General features: G+C 45.4%; 1 protein-coding gene across 1 annotated transcript in view; it reads left to right on the top strand.

Moving 5' to 3' along the window:
- Window positions 1–21,463, top strand: part of LOC139227539 (retinal dehydrogenase 2) — a 90,818-nt gene extending 69,355 nt beyond the window's left edge. The window contains exons 8-13 of the mRNA XM_070858360.1: window positions 9,895–9,997; window positions 11,095–11,279; window positions 11,869–12,033; window positions 12,167–12,324; window positions 17,859–17,933; window positions 18,731–21,463. Coding sequence (XP_070714461.1) covers window positions 9,895–9,997; window positions 11,095–11,279; window positions 11,869–12,033; window positions 12,167–12,324; window positions 17,859–17,933; window positions 18,731–18,803 — 759 coding nt within the window. The 3' untranslated portion in view covers window positions 18,804–21,463. The remainder of the gene's footprint in view (window positions 1–9,894; window positions 9,998–11,094; window positions 11,280–11,868; window positions 12,034–12,166; window positions 12,325–17,858; window positions 17,934–18,730) is intronic.
- Window positions 21,464–22,762: the final 1,299 nt, after the last annotated feature.

Raw genomic sequence — 22,762 nt, 5'->3', positions numbered from 1 at the left:
GCTATCACTGTGCCCGCGATCCACTTGGGACCATGTCCATAGTTTAGCACATACACAGGGTCATTCAGATCAATTTCCTGTGACACAGTGGCGCGACCATCGTTTACATTTTGTTGCTGCCGCCTGCTCTCTACCTGATCATGCAGGTTGGGGTGAACCAGCGAGAGTCTGGTTTTAAGTGTCCTTTTCATGAGTAGCTCAGCCGGGGGCACCCCTGTGAGCGAGTGAGGTCTCGTGTGGTAGCTGAGCACTACTCGGGACAGGCGGGTTTGGAGTGAGCCTTCTGTGCCTCCTTTAAGGCTCTGTTTGATTGTTTGTACTGCCCGCTCCGCCTGCCCATTGGAGGCTGGTTTAAACAGGGCCGAGGTGACATGTTTGATCCCATTGCGGGTCATGAATTGTTCAAATTCGGCATTGGTGAATCATGGTCCGTTGTCACGTATCAGTATGTCAGGCAGGCCGTGGGCGGCAAACATGGCCCTCAGGCTTTCAATGGTGGCGGTGGCGGTACTTCCTGACATTATTTCACATTCAATCCATTTTGAAAAAGCATCCACCACCACCAGGAACATTTTACCGAGAAACGGGCCCGCATAGTCAACATGGATCCTCGACCATGGTCTGGTGGGCCAGGACGACAAACTTAGTGGTGCCTCTCTGGGCACGTTGCTCAACTGAGCACATACGCTGCATTGCCGTACACAGGACTCTAAGTCAGAGTCGATACCGGGCCACCACACGTGGGATCTGGCTATCGTTTTCATTATTACTATACTGTGCTGTGGAGATCCGAGATGAACGTCTCCCTGCGCTACGACTACACGCAGTCTGCCTGAATGGACGGCTCATCCTTTCGCCGCTGGAACGGCTTGATTAGCTCTTGCATTTCAACGGGGATGCTGGCCGAGCTCCCATGCAGGACACAGTTTCTTACTAGGGACAGCAGAGGATCTTGGCTGGTCCAAGTCCTAATCTGGCGGGCCGTGACAGGTGATTTATCATTTTCAAACGCTTCCATGACCATCAACAAGTCTGCGGGCTGCGCCACCATCAACAAGTTTGCAGGCTGCGCCATTTCCACCCCCGTGGTGGGCAATGGTAGCCGACTGAGAGCATCCGCACAGTTCTCGGTGCCTGGCCTGTAGCGGATAGTATAGTTATACGCTGATAGCGCGAGTGCCCACCTTTGTATGCGGGCTGAGGCATTAGTATTTATCCCCTTGTTTTCAGTGAACAGGGATATGAGGGGCATGTGATCGGTTTCCAGCTCAAATTTGAGGCCAAACAGGTACAGATGCATTTTCTTTACCCCGAACACACACGCTAATGCCTCTTTCTCAATCATGCTGTAGGCCCTCTCGGCCTTAGACAAGCTCCTGGAGGCATAGGCGACAAGCTGCAAATTCCCCGCAACGTTAGCTTGTTGTAATACACACCCGACTCCGTACGACAACGCATCACATGCTAGCATGAGTCTTTTACACGGTTTATACAATACAAGCAGCTTGTTGGAGCATAAAATGTTTCTGGCTTTCTCAAAAGCAATTACTTGTTTTTTTTTCCCCATACCCAGTTCTCATCTTTACGCAATAACACATTAGGAGCTCTAAGAGGGTGCTTAACCCCGGTAGGAAATTACCGAAATAGTTGAGGAGTCTCAGGAACGACCGCAGCTCCATGACGTTCTGTGGCCTGGGCGCATTCCTAATAGCCTCTGTCTTGACGTCTGTGGGCCGAATGCCGTCCGCTGCGATCTTTCTCCCCAAAAATCTCCACTTCTGTTGCCATGAAGACGCATTTCGACCTCTTCAGCTGCAGCCCTATGCGATCCAGTCGTTGGAGGACCTCCTCCAGGTTTTGTAGGTGCTCGACGGTATTCCAACCCGTGACCAATATGTCATCCTGAAAAACCACCATGCGTGGTACTGACTTGAGTAGGCTCTCCATGTTTCTCTGGAAGATCGCTGCAGCCGACCGAATTCCAAACGGGCATCTGTTGTAGATGAACAGTCCCTCGTGCGTGTTGATGCAGGTCAGGCCCTTCGAAGACTCCTCCAGCTCCTGCGTCATGTAGGTGAAGTCAAGTCGAGCTTGGTGAACATCTTGCCTCCTGCCAGCGTCGCAAATAGGTCGTCTGCCTTAGGTAGAGGGTATTGGTCCTGTAGCGAGAAATTGATTAATAGTTATTTTATAATCGCCGCAAATCCTGACCGTGCCATCACTTTTGAGTACTGGGACAATCGGACTGGCCCACTCGCTGAATTCCACTGGGAAGATGATGCCCTCGCGTTGCAGCCTGTCCAGCTCGATTTCCACTCTCTCCCTCATCATATGAGGTACCGCTCGCGCCTTGTGGTGAATGGGTCATGCCTCTGGGACCAAGTGGATCCGCACCATTGCCCCGGAAAAGTTTCCAATGCTTGGCTCAAAAAGGGAAGGAAATTTGTTAAGAGCCTGGGTACATGAGGCCTCATTGACATGTGATAGTGCTCGGATGTCATCCCAGTTCCAGCAGATTTTGCCCAGCCAGCTCCTTCCAAGCGGCCATCGCCTGGGACAATCCAGAGTGGCAGTTCGTGCACCGTGCCCTCATAGGTGATCTTGACCATGACGCTGCCAGGACAGTGATAAGCTCTTTGGTGTATGTTCTCAGTTTAGTGTGGATGGGGCTCAGGGCTGGTATGAGTGCCTTGTTGCACCACAGTCTCTCAAGCATCTTTTTACTCATGATGGATTGGCTAGCGCCAGTGCCCAGTTCCATGGCTACGGGTAAGCCATTCAATTTTATGTTTAGCATTAAATGTGGACATTTCATCGAAAAGGTGTGCACCCCGTGTACTTCAGCACCTCCCTCCTCTCTCTCTGAGGCTCGAAATTGCTTTGATCCACCATAGACCGATCTTCCTCTGCCACGTGGTGGTTAGCAGGTTTTGCAGAGCTTGCAGCTTGTCTGCAAGCTCGTTGGAGGTGCCCCATTGTTCCACAGCTCTTGCAAACATACCCTTTGAAGCGGCATGAATGGGTTGAATGGAAGCCTCCACAACGCCAACAAGGTGTGAATTGCCTTGCATTCATCCTTTGTTGCGGAATCTGAGTCATCTGGGTCACCTGAGGCCTGCTGGCAGTTGCAGACTCGTGGTTTCTGCCCTGTACATTTCTGCTCACAAACACGGTTCCTGTTAATTTATGAACATTGCTAGCACTTGTGTGCTGAGAGATTTGTTTGGTGTTATCACTGGTGGACATAAACGCCTGTGCTGTCGCAATGGCCTTACTGAGGGTCGGTGTCTCTACAGTCAAAAGTTTTCGTAGGATGGTCTCGTGGCCAATGCCCAGTACAAAAAAGTCTCTGAGCATTTGCTCCAGGTAGCCATCAAACCCACATTGTCCTGCAAGTCACCTTAACTCGGCGACATAGCTCGCCACTTCCTGACCTTCAGATCGCTGGTACGTATAGAACCGATACCTCGCCATCAGCACGCTCTCCCTCAGGCTAAGATGCTCTCGAACCAGTGTACACAGCTCCTCATACAACTTATCTATGGGTTTCACCGGAGCCAGAAGATTCTTCATGAGGCTGTAGGTCGGTGCCCCGCAGACTGTGAGGAGGACCGCTCTCCTTTTTGCAGCGCTTCCTTCTCCGTCCAGCTCGTTGGCTACAAAGTACTGGTCTAGTCGTTCGACATAGGCTTCCCAGTCCTCACCCTCCGAGAACTTCTCCAGGATGGCCACAGTTTGCTGCATCTTTGCGTTGGGTTCGTGTACTCGTCGCCAGTTGTTGTGTTACTAATACAGATGAGGCTGCACCCAGGGAGGTTAAAGTAACAGTGACCTCAGTCTTTATTAAGACACTCCAGAGTGAGGAACAGGCCTTAAGGGCAGGCTTGTATACAGTGCTCCCAAGGGATGCTGGGATCCCTTGGGACATCAGGGGATGCGCTCCCTGGTGGCAGCACATGGGAGTGCATGCTTTACAGATACACAATAAAAAGTACCTTAACAATAGAAGCCATAAAAACTAAGGGGTCAAAATTAGGTTTTGTACGCCACCTGTCACTGCTGGCAATAGGCAGCAAACGGGTGGCAAAGGCCTACTGTCGTCGGTAAGCGGCGTCATTGCCGCGACCTAAATTAAGTTGGCTCTTTGGCAGAAGCGCCAATAGGCAATGCTGTGCTGACTAAAGCCTCCCGCGTGGTGACATCATCCAGCGTACAACGTCTCTTTGACGCCTCTGTCGGACATTTGCTCTGAACGGCACAAACAGGCGGGTCGTAACAGAGCGGATCTCGGGCAGAATCGTCCAGAAAGGAAGATGAGTTTTTCTCGTTATTCAGTTCCACCTGGTTTCATTAGTTGTAAGAGTGAGAAAGTTTGTGTGTGGATCAGAGAAGTTTTAGTTCTTTTTTCTTCCCGTTTTTTTCCGAGCATGGCGGCAGCCACCCGTGGGGAAATTCAGTCGGCCTCCTGAGCTCCCGCCCGTGGAGGAGTGCGCAATGCCACCTTTTAGCGTTGCTCTCTCATCTTTCGGCGTAAAAACTGAATTTAGGACTGAGGCTGCACCTAACGCCCGGCACTAAAATCAGCACTCGGGCATTGACACCGCCTCAAAAACTGCGGGACCCAATTTTGACCCCTAAGTGTGATAAGAAAAGCTAATCCCCTCACAGGTACTAACGATAGCTGAACCTGGACATAGACTGAAAGCCAGAACACTTTTGGTGATTTTCTCAGTATGCAATATTATGCCATTTTGATGGAGTTTTTAATGGAAGTTAGAAATATTTACTGGATTATACAGAAACATGACAGCATAAATAAAAAACCTGAAGACCTTGAGAGGTTTAAAGGGGCACAATCTTCCAGTAAGAGTGTTTGGCGAACATTTTATGTGAGTGCGGAGAAATGCACCACTGATGCGATGAGTCATTTTGATTTAGGACTGTGTGTCGGGATCATCGCACATTGGGCATCAAGTTTTGAACCTTGTTAAAGCAAACGCCCAACCTGCTCCACTGCTTGCCCTGTCTTTATATGTTGTGTGTTTGCAGAGTTTCTCTTTATTTGAGAGTTCAGTCATGCCCCTGAGACAAAAAGGGCATGGGATCAGCCTTGCACCAAGACTTGAACATCAAATCTAAGTTGACACTTCAGTGCAGTGCTGAGGGAATGTTGTGCTGTCAGAGATGCTATCTTTCGGCTGAGGCCCGATCTGGCTGCTCCAGAGGAGGAGAAAAATCCCACGGCACGATTCAAAAAAGAGCAAGGGAGTTCTCCCAGTGTCTCGGCCAACATTTGACTATTGACCAATGTTACCAAAACAGATTCACTGCCGATTTATCGTATTTGCAGTTTGTGGGATCTTGTTGTATGCAAATTGACTGCCGCCTTTGCCTACAAAACATGACGGCATTTCAAAAGTAATTAATTGACCAGTAGCTCAACCTGAAGACATGAAAGGCAATATATCAATGCAAGTCCTCTCTATATATTTTGTCACAAATAACTTTTGAAACAAACCCTATTACTATCACAACTTTCAGATGGATGTTTCATGACACCAGAAATACCAGAATCAAATGTTGGAAGCTAATTTGATGAAAGAATTATTCAGTATGGTATTATTAACAATTAACTGAGATTGGTCATTGCTATTTGACATTGACTAATGAAGAGAGGCACGTGAGTCTCTGATGTTTTTTACTATTTCCCCCTCAAGATGGAGCAATACCTCTGGTTTCTCATCCCAAGATTGGCAACACTGGCCTTTAGTGGGCAGCCAATCTCAGATGCCAGTTGGGCCTCGGACAGAAAACGTTGTGCCTATGAATGACTTTTAAATTATGGCTGTGCAAAAAATTAACGAGATAAATAATTATCTGCATTTGAAATAATGAACGATGCACTTCTGTTTCTGAAAGACTTCAAGAATGTCCTATTAAAAGTCTAAAATCAAGACAGAGGGAAAAGCTGTTTCCTGTCTCAAGCCCTTAAATGCCAGAACTCCGCTCTGGGGTTTTTTTTGGTTATTTCATCCAAAAGTGTCAATTAAAAGTAAAATCAGCCGGCAATAATTTCCCCAAAGCATTCTTCTGAAGTTTTACATAGTCAGTAATGATTTCCCATGATAATCTTTTTTAAAGTACAAGGAATGACAAACATTTTCAAACATCTTTTTGACCAAAGCTCACATTGTACTGACCATACCATGTTGAGATTATAAAATTAAGGAGTTTTTCTTCAAGCCAAAAAGCAACAGGAAGCAACAATAACTTAAAGCTTTGACAAATCTTCAGAGAAAAAGTGTAATACTCCCATTTCTTGAGTCTTATTAGGCAGGAAGTGGCACCCTTTTCAGATTCCAGTAAACTCCTTTGTGGCTGGTAACTGATCCTCTCATCCTTCAGATCCTCCTAAAGTCTAGAATATGACAGACATTAAGCTCACCCCATCAAATCCTCTTTAACATCTTTGAGTTAATTATTGATCAACCATAATTTACTTGTAAAATTACTTTCCTCTCACAACAATATTGTGCTTTTTTATGTATAGCTAACTATTGAATGTTCACTATGAGGTGTTGGGGAACTGGTCAGTGAGGACAACCATTGCTACTTGTTTCGATTTCATGGAACATTTGAATGAAGAAAAGGTATCCAGATCCTCTTGTGCTTTGTTGCGGCATTGACCTAATTCATGTATTTCGCATGATTGGACTTCCTTAATATTTGCAAAAGATAGGGTCGCTCCAAGACTGAAAAGGTGAACACGAAATAAAAGAAAGAATATATTATTCAGCACCTTTCACAGCATCCCAAAGCACTTCACAGCCAATGAAGTACCTTTCTTAAAGTGTAGTCACTGTTGTAAGGTAGGAAACTGCGGCAGTCAATTGGCGCACAGCAAGATTCCACTGGCACCGATGCCGTGAATGCCGTGGCACGCCGAATGAGGCCAGTGGCGGGACCACGGCAACTTGGTCTACCAGCTGCATCTGATTGTTACGGGCGAGCTGCGGGCGCCAATCGCGATCCCTGGGGCAGCTCGCTGGTCCTGGGATCAACCAAGATCAGCCGGCATGGAGTCTGCCAAGGTGCCGAGGGTTGGGGGAGGGAGAGGGTCAGGGGGGAGGAGGGGGTCAACAATCGGGAGGTGGTGGGGGGGGGGAGAGGGTCGGGGGGGAGGAGGGTCAGGGGGGGAGGAGTGTCAGGAGGGAGAGGGTTGGGGAGGAGAGGGTCGGGGGGGAGGGTTGGTGGGGAGAGGGTCGGGGGAGAGGGTCGGGGGGGAGAGGGTCGAGGGGGAGAGGGTCGGGGGGAGGAGTGTCGGGGGGGAGGAGGGTCGAGAGGGAGAGGGTCGGGGGGGAGAGTGTCGGGGGGGAGGAGGGTCGAGAGGGAGAGGGTCGGGGGGAGAGGGTCGGGGAGGAGGAGGGTCGGGGGGAGAGGGTCGGGGGGGAGAGGGTCCGGGGGGGAGGAGTGTCGGGGGGAGAGGGTTGGGGGAGAGGAGTGTTGGTGGGGAGAGGGTCGGGGGGGAGAGGGTCGGGGGGAGGAGTGTCGGGGGGAGAGGGTCAGGGGGAGAGGGTCGGGGGAGGAGGGTCGGTGGGGAGAGGGTCGGGGGGGAGAGGGTCGGGGGGGAGATGGTCCGGGGGGAGAGGGTTGGGTGGGGAGAGGGTCAGGGGGGAGAGGGTTGGGTGGGGAGAGGGTCAGGGGGGAGAGGGTCGGGGGGGGGAGAGGGTCCGGGGGGAGAGTGTCGGGGGGGGAGGGAAAGAGCCGGGGGGGAAGGGTCGACAATCGGGAGGTGGTGGGGGGTAAAGGTGAGTGATGACAAGCAGCAACCTGCAGATTTAATGTAAGTAAGCTGCAGCTATACAGGGTATTGGTGAGGCCACACCTGGAATACTGCGTGCAGTTTTGGTTTCTATATTTACGATAGGATATACTTCCTTTGGAGACAGATCAGAGAAGGTTCATTAGGTTGATTCCAGAGATGAGGGGGTTGACTTATGAGGAAAGGTTGAGTAGGTTGGTCCTCTACTCATTGGAATTAAGAAGAATGAGAGGTGATCTTATCGAAACGTATAAGATTATGAGGGGACTTGACAAGGTGGATGCAGAGAAGATGTTTCCACTGATGGGGGAGACTAGAACTAGAGGGCATGATCTTAGAATAAGGGGCCACCCATTTAAAACAGAGATGAGGAGAAATTTCTTCTCTCAGAGTGTTGTAAATCTGTGGAATGCGCTGCCTCAGAGAACTGTGGAAGCTGGGACATTGAATAAATTTAAGACAGAAATAGTTTTTTAAACGATAAGGAGATAAGGAGTTATGGGGAACGGACGGGGAAGTGGAGCTGAGTCCATGATCAGATCAACCATGATCTTATTAAATGGCGGAGCAGGTTCGAGGGGCCGTATGGCCGACTCCTGCTCCTATTTCTTATGTTCTTATGTTCTTATGTTCTTAAAATAAAATAACAACGTACCTTTCAGTATGCAGCCTCCAGATCCAGCTGGTTTGGCGGGTAAGCGCCTGAGAATACTGATCGCAGCTTACGCGACGCTGAAGAATTTTGTACAGGCTGGGCCTGAAATGGGCACTAGGCCCCCCTATTTGTAGATGTAAAAAGCTTTAGGCCTGTTTCAGGTGCAAGTCCTGGAAGTCCATACGGGGTCATTACCAATATGGCAGGCGGCGCACTTCCAGCACAGAATTTACGCCGGCTGCCATCTTGAACGCTTAAGCGCCTATTTTATGCTTGTAAAATGGGCACAGTGCCATCACATTTCAAGCGCCAAGATCTTTTGTACCTGCCTGAGAGGGCAGAGGGGAACCCACTTTAGCATCTCATCCAAAAGACGGCACCTCGGACAGTGCAGCACTCCCTCAGTGCACCCGAGTGTCAGACTATGGGCTCAAGTCTCAAGTCTCTGGAGTGAGGCTTGAACCCACGACCTTCTCTTGGAGGCGAGAGTGCGACCACTGAGCCAAGGATGACACCTCACAATATTCCAGAGATCAGGAAGCCACGGGTACAGCAGGATCTGTGTTGGATCACAACTACTGAGCTTTGTTGGAAAGATTGCAGTATTTCCATCTGATGCCTCTGATGTTATGTTCTGTGTGTTTTGCACCACCAATAACCAAACAATAGTCTTTGTGATTTTCTATCTGTGTTGGTTAAATTGCTTCTCCCTGATTATGGGAGACCCGTTGGGCATTGTAACCGGGATAGACAGACAGTCAAATCGTGCCGTTTGCTGGGCTCTGTATATCTAGTCTCCTCTTGCTGGCAAAGTCCAATGTCATTCTGCAGCTCAGCTGGTAAAGAAATCTGCTCCCCATCTGAACGAATCCAAAAGGCCTGCATGAAGCATGCTATTACTTTCATATCAGCAGCTAGCTGGATGCAGGGACAGCGTCAAAGTAAATAAAAGTAAAACGAGGATCAAATCCCACCCGCCCAATTCTCCCAGTTAACAGCTGCATTAACTACAAACCCCATCATTCACACGGCAGGGTTTCCGATTTGCCGTCAGTGTACTCGCCTTCATCCCCTGATTTATTTTAAATAGGAAAAGCATTTAAGACTGATTACCCACAGAATAAGACATATGAATGCTGTAGCCACAGTGTGGATGATATCCACGCTCTCACAAGTCCGTCACACTCATGATATGTTACAACAATGTGGGCTGCTCCGAAAACATGCCCCTCGACTGTGCTGCGTTTACTTTGCAGAATCTGTTTTAGGGCTAACTGGGGGAATGTTTCTGAACAGTATTTAAAAGGCAACTTTCCACTGATCTATGAACTATCACTCTTTCTTATTTGGACTTCAGTCCGAGACTGTTCTGAGATTGATATATATATTAAGGTTTACTTTCTGTATTTACCATTAGGTTGGAAAACAAATCCAGGAAGCAGCTGGGAAGAGTAATCTGAAGAGAGTAACACTAGAGCTGGGAGGAAAGAGCCCGAACATTATTTTTGCAGATGCCGATTGTAGGTTTAACTGAAAATGTTAATTATCGTACATAGCAAGGTCACACACACATGTACACATGCACAATTAAGCACACACACGCTCACATAAGCGTGTGTACACACACACAAACTGGACAGAACTTTCAATTTTGGTGGAGTGTAAAATGGATGGTAACGATTGCCCACCCACTATACCATTGATCCACAACCGTCTGTTTTACGCCCCCTCCAAAGTTGTACTTTGCACTCACAGAGATCCGACACGTGCAGAGAGTAACGCCGAGGCACGCGTTATATTTCTCTGTCGTTTGAGGATTTGCCGAGTGAGGTTTGCGAATTCTCTGCTGTCGCACACTTATTAGAACGACATGTGACAGCGAGAGAGGCGATGAACAAGGTGACATTGCCCACCATGGCCCACTCCAACTCTTGCCCGTCACCTTCCTGGCTGGAAAAGGATGTCCGGTGGCAAGTGTGTGAAAGCAGAGTAAACTCAAAAACAATTGACTCGATGAATTTATTTACTGCCTGAGGAGAATTTATAACGGAAGAATTGCATGATTTCCTGCAGACAGGCATTTAAATCTGATTTGTCTCTAACATCATCATCATAGGCAGTCCCTCGAAATCGAGGAAGACTTGCTTCCACTCTAAAAGTGAGTTCTTAGGTGACTGAGCAGTCCAATATGGGAATTACAGTCTCTGTCACAGGTGGGACAGACAGCCGTTGAGGGAAAGTGTGGGTGGGACTGGTTTGCCGCACACTCCTTCCGCTGCCTGCGCTTGGTGTCTGCATGCTCTCGGCGATGAGACAGTGAAGACATCTCGGATCCTATAATTCTTTGGGGATTGTAGTAGTATTTTGGTACCAACCCAGGTATTTACCAGGGCCACAGGTGTTGGTGCTGTAAATAAAAAGCTGCACTGTGCTTAAACATGTTTTTTCTCATTCTTTATAATATTTACATTAGAAATGTGCATCATTTTTTGTAAACATTTGATGGGAAACTTCTGATATTTTGAAATTGACCGCCCACTCAGTGACGGGCATTTGCTGATACCGAAGAGGTAATGTCTAGCCTCTCATGTGTTGTGTTGTCGGCTTATTCTCGCAGTGGATTATGCTGTGGAACAGGCTCATCAGGGAGTGTTCTTCAACCAAGGCCAGTGCTGCACCGCGGGATCGCGGATTTACGTCGAGGAGCCGATCTACGAGGAGTTTGTCAGGAAGAGTACGGAACGGGCACAGAGGAGAACAGTAGGAAACCCTTTTGATCCTGCCACCGAGCAGGGCCCACAAGTAAGAATTTCTCAAGCCAAACAAACAAAAACGTGGTTATGTCAACATTCATCCACTTTTATATGGAGTAGATTTTGTACCATGCTGTATCTTAGTTTCTTAGGCCTGTGTGTTGGAGACAATCAAAAAACAGTGTTCACGCTGCATCATCAGACACATTAATATACATCTGACGGAAGCAGTTAAGATTAATTTTAGTAAACTGTACAGGTATTAGCATCTAATTCCAGAGGTCGAATGATTTTAGATGTTAGTGCTTTTTGCTGTACTTGAAAAGGTTTTTGTTACAGTATGGTATAAAGTTGTTCTTTTTAACGGTATGATATGATAGTTATTTTAAGTACGATATAAGGTTGATTTGTTTTGGTACAGTATAAGGTTATGTTTTTGGTGGTACAGTATACCGTTGGGCTTTTTGAAGTCCAGTATAAGGTTTGTTTTTTACAGTATGATTATAAGGTTGTGTTTTTTACTACGATATAACATTTTTGTTGCTGTACATTATAAGATTGGGTTTGTTGTGGTACAGTGCTACGTGGAATGTTTGTGGTGTTGGATCCCTGCTACAATGGATTTCATTTGTTTTCAGATTGACAAACTGCAATGTGATAAAGTCCTTGAACTTGTATTAAGTGGCATAGCTGAAGGAGCTAAGCTTGAATGTGGTGGCAAGTCCTTGGGAAAAAAAGGATTCTTCATTGAACCAACCGTATTTTCAAATGTCACCGATGACATGCGGATAGCGAAGGAAGAGGTACAGGGCTCTCAACCTCCAATTACTTCCAGTATGAAGTAGTTAGATTTTACCATTCAATGAAACTCTTTGGAATGCTATATTGCTGCCAACTTTTCTCTTAACTCTGAGCGCTTTTATCCATTTATTTCAGATTTTTGGCCCCGTTCAACCAATTATTAAGTTTAAAACTATGGAAGAGGTAGTGGAAAGGGCCAATAATTCTCAGTTTGGCCTGGTAGCTGCAGTGTTCACCAAGGATATCGATAAAGCATTAACGGTTTCTGCTGCAATGCAGGCTGGGACAGTCTGGTAAGAAAGAACACCTTTTACAAACAGATCACAATGATATGATGTTGAGACAGGACTGACCAGGATTCCAGCACTTGCCTGATTTATCATTAGAGGAAAATAAACCTTGGTTTCAAAACTAAATCAATATCAGTCCAGCTGAACTCGACTTATGCGGATTCCTCAGTAGTTTGGTTTGGAGACTCTCAAATGTGGTGGCATCAGACACTCAACTGACCAAATAGGATAAAAAGGGATAAAACTTCAAGGCTCTGCCCATGGCATAGAGTCTCGTTCAACAGGAACATGGACCGGAAGGAAGATTGTTCTCTGAGCTGTGCTCCCATCGGACATGGTTCTATGTTAGGAGTGGAGTCTTGAAAAATGTATAATTCTAACACATTAACACTTCCACATATATTCACGTGTTGTGGGTTTACTACAGACGTCTATAGACACCAAGTAATCAATGAATCGATAACAATTGCAACATTGTATTTACCTTTGAAAGCAAAGAGAAGTAACTTTCTCCAAAAGTAGCATTACCAATGTCATAGAACCATAGAGCACAGAAACAGACCATTCGACCCATCTAGCCTGTGCCGTCCCTTTGAAAGAGCTATCCAATTAATCCGACTCCCCTACTCCTTTCCCATAGCCCTGCAAATGTTTCCGTTTCAAGTATTTATCCAATTCCTTTTTGAAAGTTACTATTGAATCTGCCTCCACCACCCTTTGAGGCAGCGCGTTCCAGATCATAACAACTCGCTGCGTAAAACATTCTCAACTACCCCCTGGTTGTTTTGCCAATTATCTTAAATCTGGGTCCTCTGGTTACCGGCCCTTCTGCCAGTGGAAACAGTTTACCCCTACCTACTCCATCGAAACCCTTTATAATTTTGAATGGCGCTATTAAATCTCCCCTTACCCATTTCTGCTCTAAGGAAAATAATTCTAACTTCTCTAGACTCTCCATATAACTGACGTCCTTTATCCCTTCTAATGAATCTTGTATTCTCTCCACTTCCTTGACATTGTTCCTAAAATGTGGTGCCCAGAATTGGACACTATATACCAGCTGAGGCCTAACCAGTGTTTTATAAAGGATTAGCATAACTTCCTTGCTTTTGTACTCTATGTCTCCATTTATAAAGCCAAGGATCCCGTCTGCTTTTTTAACAACCTTATCAGCTTATCCTGCCATGTTCAAAGATTTGTGTATGTGAATTCCCAGGTCTCTCTGTTCCTGCACCCCCTTTTAAAATTGTACCATTTAGTTTATAATGGCCCAACAATTGCGGCCTCTGCGGGTGTGTATGATGTGCGCATGCACCCAGAGAGGCCTCGCAAATGCCGGTTCTTGGCACGCAATGCGCATGCGCCGAGACACAGCTTTTGCGATTTTGACAGATCGCATGCATCCCCGGGAGAAGGACATTCGCGGGCGGAGATTTGGGCTATTTGTCCAACTCCTGCCCGGCAAATGTCCTTCAAATTCTTACGCCTGGTAAAAGCAGGTGTATAGCCTACTTTTACCAGCGTAAGAGTTTTACAACATAGAACAATTAAATGTTATTTTTATATTAAACACCCTGTCTAATGAAGGTAATTTTACTTTTAACACTTTTCTTTTTATTTAAATTTTTTTCTCTCGAAAACATTTAACTTAATGCAATTTCTATTAATTTAAAACAAGTGAAGTGTCGGTGTTTTATTTGATTTTAGGGGTAATCTCATTGATAGTAATGGGAGCTCGGAGCTCCCAGTTCCCATTACTATGAATGAGAATACTATCTTGTGATTGGTGGTCCAGGCCCATGTGATTCCAGGATACATGTACACTCCTGGAAGACATGGGCCTGTCTGCTGGACTGCGCAACGAGACCTCAGAGCGCAAGTCTACGTTTCTCCTGGTAATTTTGTTAAAAAAATTCCGGTCAGAAGCCTTCGACCGCAATTTTCCAGCCATTGTCTGTTCATTCTTCCTTCCAAAAAGCATCGCTTCACACTTCTCTGCATTAAATTTCATTTACCATGTATCTGCCCATTTCAGCAGTCTGTCTCTGTCCTCCTCAAGTCTGCTCCTATTTTTCTATCACATTGTTTATTCTGGCAGCATATCAAGTTATCTCCTGATACTGAGTGTGGGGAATAGATACCGAACAATGTATTCAAGCTGTCCAATTCAGTTGGTGTGTTTCTACGTCACTCACTGCATCTGAAACTTGCCAACCCATCTCGCTCTGCAGCCTGCTGCCTGGGCTGTTGCTGGCACGAGGAAGGGCTCAGCCTCCTGCCTCAGATGGTTTCCAGCCTGCTTCACAGGGACTGGTTTTGTGAGCTCATTCTGTTGTTTCAGTCGACCTTCTGGGAGGAGAGAATGTTTATTGAAACAAAGCAGATCTAAAGTCGGTCTCTGATCCCACAGGAATATTGAACATCTTGGATTCTATCTTTTGTTTTATTCAGGATTAGCAAACTCTGAGATATGTAATATTATAAACAAACGATGTCCTCTCATGAGTTGGGGCTCACAATAGAGATTTTTTTGTACAATGAGGGATTTTTTTTTGGCGATTTCCAAGCCATTTTGCTCTTCGGTGTTGTTGAAATGTCAGATGGTATCTTGGGCCTCTGTCTGTGGGGAAATGAAATCTGCCAATGTGTGTGGGGCTCCCCGGTGACTGAGTGGCCAATGCAGTGTTTTATATGGTAATGAGGCATAAAAACCAGGTTCAATCACCAATCTGCAGAGTTAGTTGATCTCAGACGGGGCACTGGTGGGGGAACTGCAATTGGCTGAGTAGCCCTGAAATGGGGGCGGGGAAGGGAATTCAACCAAGGTTTCCGCTTTTGATCGTTTTCCATTGGCAGAAAGTGACCATGAGTATGGACAGGATTGGATGTGGCTGTGCTATTACTCAGCTCCTTCGCTTTGGTCAGATCGCCTGCCGCGCTCGACGGGATAGAACTCGGTTAGCGCCCGACCGCCAGACGGGTGGCGTGACTGCACGGCGGGCCTAACGATCTCCCGAAATTGGTCCTTGGGCCTCACCTTAATGATTGCAGTCAGCTGCTGGTGCCTATCCTGTCTCCGGAGGCAACTCCCTGGGGGGAGGTGAAATGAGTGGGTGGGTGGGGGGGGGGGGGAGGGGGTTACAGGTTGGCAGTGGCCTGCAGGAATGCTGTTGAGCCGGGAGGAACAGTCCCACCCTCTCCCCCTCTTCCCCGATTCCAAATCAAGGTGCGGTTAAAAAGACTTGGTGGTGGACCCCAACGGTCCCACTGATAAGGCTGCATTATGATCCATAATAACTGAGCATTGCAGGAATCATATGGAACGGTCCCTAAACAGAAGTCAGGCTCCTCGCTAACATGCTCAAGGGGCCTAACGTCTGTTTATTGACGTCTGACTATTAGCCGACCCAATATGGAGTCAGACATATTTCATGCACCCATGAGGGACAGGAATTTTCCTCCTGAAATCGGCCCAGAGACTATGTGCAATGAGGATCAATTTACCTCACAATATCTACGTTCACTCAAAAGGAATGGCTAGTTGAGGGAGGTACTGGAAGTCTGCTGATCATGAGTGACTACATTCAAGAGATGAAAAGAGAAAGTTTGATAGAAGATGCGTGCATGACAGACCTTGGTTTGTCTCTTGCCCAGCCCTAATAGGGCAGAAATGGGGAAACTGCAATTAATGAGGTGCACAATGGCTGTTAGAGATAAAGGGGGAGAAATTGGCCTCCTTTGCACCTCCCAGTAGCACCTCCGGGGGGGGGGGGTGCAAAAATGGGGCACTAACGGCTTTCCAACCAGGCACGGCGAAAGTACCGATGCCTACTTGTAGGTTAGCGCTGGCAGTAAACTTTACCGCCTTGATCCCCTATGCCCCGGAGACTGTGACGTTATCCAGTGCGCAGCCCCCCGTTACAACACCAGATTCTAAATTCACTTCCGCCCCCATGCGTCAACAACGGCAGCTGCAGGAGGTGTTGTGAGCTCCACCAGCCACTTGGGGAGTGGTGATTAAAGGCATTGCTGGTCAGGTAGGCCAAAACAAAATTTTCGTCCCTCTGTGCTGGTTTTTTGAACTTTTCCAAAACCGCGATTGGTCAGCCCTGCACTCTGTTAGAATGCGGGGGGCTGATCATCGTGGATCACAGGTGCCGTCTCCGACCAGGTGAATCTTTACCTTGCAACGCCCTCAGCAATGGCCCTTCCCTTTAAGGGAGGGAAGGAGCCTATGATTCCGGCAGCGCTGCACGGGACATTGTGCCACGCTCTGTCGCTACGGCCCCTCTTGCTTTGTTCAGTGCTCCAAGGGAAGTATTAGCACTTGATTTAGTACTCCACTTCCCACCTGGATTGCTAAATAGGAAGTTTGCGTCGGATTCAATTGTGTAGCGCCCGGCGATACTTTTGCACTCCGCAAAAGTTATCACCCCAGACGGGGCGCCATGCAATTTCTATCCCAAAATGTTAAAAGTGGGAGTCAATTTGAATCTACTTTTTTTAAGAGTGCAAAATTTTCTGCCAGGACTGCAAATAAATGTATATCTAAATGCTTTAACTTGCACACAAAAACACATTGCCTCACTCCCACGCACACCCACAAATGCGGAGACCTCCACTTAATTAGGCGATTGACAGTTTTAAAAATTAGTCATTTGAAAAGCAGTTGGGTTTGGACTGAAAAGTGTTTTTTGTCCAACATATTGTTTGTGTTCGTCCTGGGTCAAATATATTTACATTTGTGTTTTTTCCACAGTTACTAAATTTGTACATATATGTATATTGATGCAATCGCTGTATTTGGGTCTGTATTGGCTCACGTATCATTTTTATTGTGACTCCATCGCCTGTAAGTGATATGACAATCGATTTTAATGCAATTCATGTCGTCACATCACGCACTTGTAAACAAAGAAAAGCTTGTGAACCACATTTACGTGAAGATGGTGCCCCTTAAAAATCAGTCACTCACTAAAATACTTAGAGACGATTGTGTGTGCATATACGTGCGTTTTATATACATAAAGTTACTTTAGCAGCATGTTTTGTTGGACCGATAACATCAAATCTCAAACTCGCTAAAAGTATGCTCCAAATTGACTCTTCATTTAGAAATCCTGGCTCAGCACCAAGGAATTCCGGGCAGCAGGAATTACTCCAAGAACTGAATCGTTTGCTCAAATGTAATTACTGAAATAGGACAACTTTTCAATAAGATATTGAAAGAGCACTAAAATGTGATCATTTAAGTTTTGAATTGCTATTCATTCTGACTTGTTTGGGCTTACTCTGTTTGGTCTTATTAGGTAGTGTGTCCCCCTCTTTCTAGTTGACAGATTTCCAGATTTCACTTGTCTGTAACAATTAAATTCATTGTCATGTGTCATGTGTCATGTGTTAAACCCTCCTGTGAATACTGTTACAAATCATCCATACGCTTTTACCCAACATTTGTGCTTGTGGACTTCATTGTTGAAAAGATTTCTTTAAGCAGTAATTGAATTCAAATTAAATTCATTCTTCCTTTATTGCAGGATTAATTGTTACAATGCCTTAAATGTCCAGAGTCCCTTTGGAGGATTTAAAATGTCTGGCAATGGTAGAGAAATGTAAGTAGTTTTATAGGCTCAGGTTTCAGAACATTACGTATCTCACCAAATTTAAGTGTGCTGTTGTAGCTCCGTAGACACATCTTCTGGTTAAACATAAAAATTAAACACTATGAAAAACAATTTACAAATGGCTCAGTGGGTATCACACTCTCCTCTGAGTCAGAAGGTTGTGGATTCAAGTCCCACTCCAGAGACTTGAGCACAAAAATCTAGTCTGACATTCCCAGTGCAGTGCTGAGGGAGTGCTGCACTGTCGGAGGTGCCGTCTTTCGGATGAGACATTAAACCTAAGCCGCGTCTGCGCCCTCAAGTGGACATAAAAGATTCCCTGGCACTATTTCGAAGCAGAGCAGGGAAAGTTATCCCTGGTGCCCTGACCAATATTTATCCCTCAATCCCTCAAAACAGATTATCTGGTCATGATCACATTGCTGGAAGCTTGCTGTGTGCAAATTGGTGGCCGCGTTTCCTATATTAAAAAAATGACTAAATTCAAAAAGTGCTTCATTGGCTGTAAAGCGCTTTGGGATGGCCAATGGTCGTTAAAGGCGCTATATAAATGCAAGTCTTTCTTTTAAAAAAGCATATTTTCTGATAAGAACTTAAGAACTAGGAGCAGGTGTAGGCCCTACAGCCCATCGAGCCTGCTCCGCCATTCAATATGATCATGACTGATCACCGACCTCAATTCCACTTTCCCGCCTGATCTCCATATCCCTTGATTCCCCTAATAGCGACAACAATGTGTTTCCTTAATCAGTTGTGTCATGTGAATGTGTGTTTTTTTTCTCCAGGGGAGAATACGGGCTAAAGGAATACACTGAAATCAAAACTGTGACCGTCAGAATTCAACAGAAGAATTCTTAAGAGTGTTGCGAGACTGACACTTTGTACATGGACACAGTGAATCCTCTCACTTAGCAGCAGGACAAACATGCACGACAGTGGTTGTGCAGCATATGGTTGAAGCTTTATCTTATAAAATGTAAAAAAATATATATACTAGTGAATGTATATGTACCACAAATACTGTGTATTTGAAGAAAATACAATAATCTCAGCAAAATCCCCCGAGTGCAATCATTACGGTGCCCCTTTGAAATCGCTTTTAGCCTTGTGTAACCTGTAAACTGTGGAGACTTGATCTGCCGTGGAAACTCAATGGTGTCACTGGACCTGATAGACGAATTCTTCATTTCTCTGTCGTGACTAACAATTCGAGAATTGCCACAGAGCCCAAGTGCTTCTGGTTAAAATTCAACCTGTCTTCTGATCCCGGGTGGGCTATCTGTGGGCAGCGTGGAGCGGAGGTAAGTGGAGGCGGGAAAAAAATTGAAGGACGAGGCCAAACTGACATCTGTGTCCCCTCCTCTTGTTTAAAAGTGTCACAGCGGAAACACGAGCCCAGGCCCCCGCACTTTCTTCGAAGGGGAAGGAAATAAATCAAAATTATGCAAGCGGATGACATGATCTGGAATGTTGTCTGGGTGGGTGGTAGTTCCATTGGTAACCCAAATCTAAATATTTAGGTATCTGCTGTATGGTTTGTTGGCAGAGCACCGGTCATTTCCCACAGCCACTGCCAGCACTAAGAGTGCAGAGAGCCCAGAGTCTGCCGCAGCAGCAAGTTGAGGCTGGGAATTCAACTTTTAAAATATACATCTTTATGCACCGACATCAACATAACGAAAAAAACTGATTATCTGGTCACATTGTTGTTTGTGGGAGCTTGCTGTGCGCAAGTTGGCTGTCGCGTTTCCCACATTACAGCAGTGACTATACTCCAAAAGTACTTAATTGGCTGTGAAGCGCTCCGAGACGTGCGGTGGTTGTGAAAGGCGCTATATATATGCAAGTCTTTCTTTTGCCGCTAGTGCAATTTTAACACGCAACTGTCGATCCTTTGCCAGTAAGGACAAGGGGGCCTCGGAGTTCCTGGAGCCAGGGAGGGCGTGATACCGTGGAGCCAGAATTTGGGGGGGGGCGATCCCGGATCCGCCAGGGTTCTACTCCTTTTCAGCCCTGTCTGAAATCCCAGGGGTTTTGGGGGCGGATCCAGCATATGATGCATTTTCCTCATTTTTGACCTTAGCAGCGGTAGATGCCAGGGATGCCTGTGTGACCCCGTGAGTCCGGTTTGAGGTTTTAAAGGCCAGTCTTGCAATGCAATTGATCGGATTACCTATATCGACAGCCATGTTTTAAAATAGACTTTAAGTACTATTTACAGCACAGAAACAGCCCAACAGATCCATGGAGGTGTTTATGCTCCACACCAGCCTCCTCCCACCCTACTTCATCTAACCCATCAATATATTCTTTTCTCCCTCCTGTTTATCTAGCTTCCCCTTAAATGCATTTATGTTAGTCGCCTCAACTACTCTTTGTGTCAGCGAGCTCCACATTCTCACCACTCTCTGGATAAAGACGTTTCTCCTGAATTCCCGATTGAATTTATTAGTGACTATCTTCTATTTATGGGTCTCCCCCCCCCCCCACCAAAGAGGGCCTCTACGCCTCCCCAGCAAAGATTACCCGAACAAAACCAGACCCATATTTCATGGGGATACTGATTTCATGCAAATTTGTTTTTATTTCCAAAAAGGCAGGTGGGTAAATTGCAATGAATAACCTCCTCACGTCACTTGGCTACTAACGACACTCTGGGGAAAACAGCACACTGCTCTTCCTGCTCTCCTCCCTTGCCAAAGGAAACAAGATTTGCGAAACGATGTTTTTATCAAGGCAGTGCCCTTATAAATGTGCCATGTCCTCTTTCGATGTTTTTTTTGCCTGGGATATTGTCAAGTTGGTGGCTACATGTTACACCATTAACTTTTGAGTGTTATCAATGCAGGGATTAACACTGGGGCCTTGGCAGCATTGGGAAGCTCAAAGCCATTGAGTGATGTAACCTAGGCAACGCGCTGCAACACAGTCACCCAACACTGCACCAGACATTAGGCATCAGTTTAAACGCTCGGAATATTTTGGCCACTATTTAGTGGTTTTAGTACAAGTATTGTAAACCCTTCCTATTACAACACAGGTGAAGGCACAACAAGAGGCAATCTGCAGCACATATCAGAGAGACAAAATCTCTTTAATCAGCCTCAAAATCTGAAATGAGAGGATCTGTTGGCTATAAAATCAAAGAATGTATGATATGAATTGGAATGATACCAAAGTAAATAGAAACATGATCAGCTCTAACTATTTAGTCTAGAAATTACTATTGGTGATATTAGCAGACTAACAATTAACATGGTCAGAGGACATTGCTCTGTCCAGTATTTTAACATAGACTTTAATCCTTTTAAAATAAACAGGTTAACACTTCTACTAAAATAATAGGCAGAGGAATTCCTTACAAATTCATTAAGCATTCATCCGTTAATATCACAAAGTCATTTCAAGGCTTATGTATGTTTAAAATATGTTGTTATATTATAATTACAGTGATAAAAGCTAATCCTTTTTTATTATTATATTTCATTTCATACTTTTTACTCCATTCATATGAAATCTGAGCATTAATTTGATAAACTTTCACCATTCCTGCTGTCTTTCAGTTTCTCTGTTTTAAGTCACCTGTGGTTGATGTCACAAAAAAAGCAATAATGTATAAATCCTTGCATTTTTATACACTGATTGAATGACTGCAAATTTCTTCTTGTTAACTGTATTGCAGTTTTGAAATCATGTATATACAATTATGTACTATGAAGATATAAAGATATTTTCTATACTGTTTTTCATTAAAGAAACAAGATACACTTGGTATCGGAGTGTTAAAATGATGTGAAAATAATTTGACTAAAAATCTGCTGATGTTTTAGAAACAGAATATCAGCCGTGTTGTGTCAGCTGTGACTGGGCCAGAATAAACAGCGTCTGCATCTGGGGATCCATTCTCTGATGCCTGATCAAAAACTCCTTCCCATTAACCAAACACGGCATATTACAAGAAGACAAGACTCCTGAATGTAGTGACCGGCATCTTACTCTTCACTATTTACCTGTCTGAACCAGAACTTTATAGTGGGAGCCCCACTCATTGCCCCTCCCCTAACGCATAGACTAAAGTGGAATGACTGCACTTGTGGCAACTGTGCAGCTGAATATCTCTCAGTATTTAGCTCTCCAACTCCTGCCCCTCGTTCAGTCCCCGTGGGCAAGTATGATTAAATTACCACACTGGATCCTACCCCTCAACAAAATATTATTAATCACTTTTATTGAAATATATGAAAACCCATTAACTGCTCAATATTTTAACTTTTATCATGTTAAAATAAAAGTGGAAAAATGTAAGCGTAGAAAAACTTGCAGAAATATTTGATTATAAGTGTATACCCAGAAATAGAACTGAACATTTTGACAATTCATCCTACAGCTAATAAAGGTTTTGGTTTGTTAAAAAGTCTGTGATCAGTCATCATTATTTTTAGTCAGGCGTGAAATAGATAATGTTTGAACTCGTCCCATTCAATGTGTAGCAGATGTGGTGACATCACAGCATTGACGGCTTACATGTATGTGTGCGGTTAGCTAAGCAAAGGCCTACTGATCCTGCAAGATAATTACAAATGAGGAAGGCCATTCAGCCCATCTTAATTCCTCCATCCAGAGAAATGCTAAAGTCCCACCATTGCAGCATTCAATTGTTTCTTAACGGCTTCCAGGGTTTTCACCTCCATCACTCTATCTGGGGCTTTATTCCACACATTGATCACTCTGTGTGAAGAATTTTCTGACATTAGCCCTAAAATCACCTTTCACTAGTTTGCATCTGTGACCCTTGCTCTACTGTCACACTTTAAGGT

Source organism: Pristiophorus japonicus, chromosome 17 (genome assembly GCF_044704955.1).
Source record: "Pristiophorus japonicus isolate sPriJap1 chromosome 17, sPriJap1.hap1, whole genome shotgun sequence".
Taxonomy (NCBI): domain Eukaryota; kingdom Metazoa; phylum Chordata; class Chondrichthyes; family Pristiophoridae; genus Pristiophorus; species Pristiophorus japonicus.
This window is presented reverse-complemented; position numbering and strand designations above follow the sequence as displayed.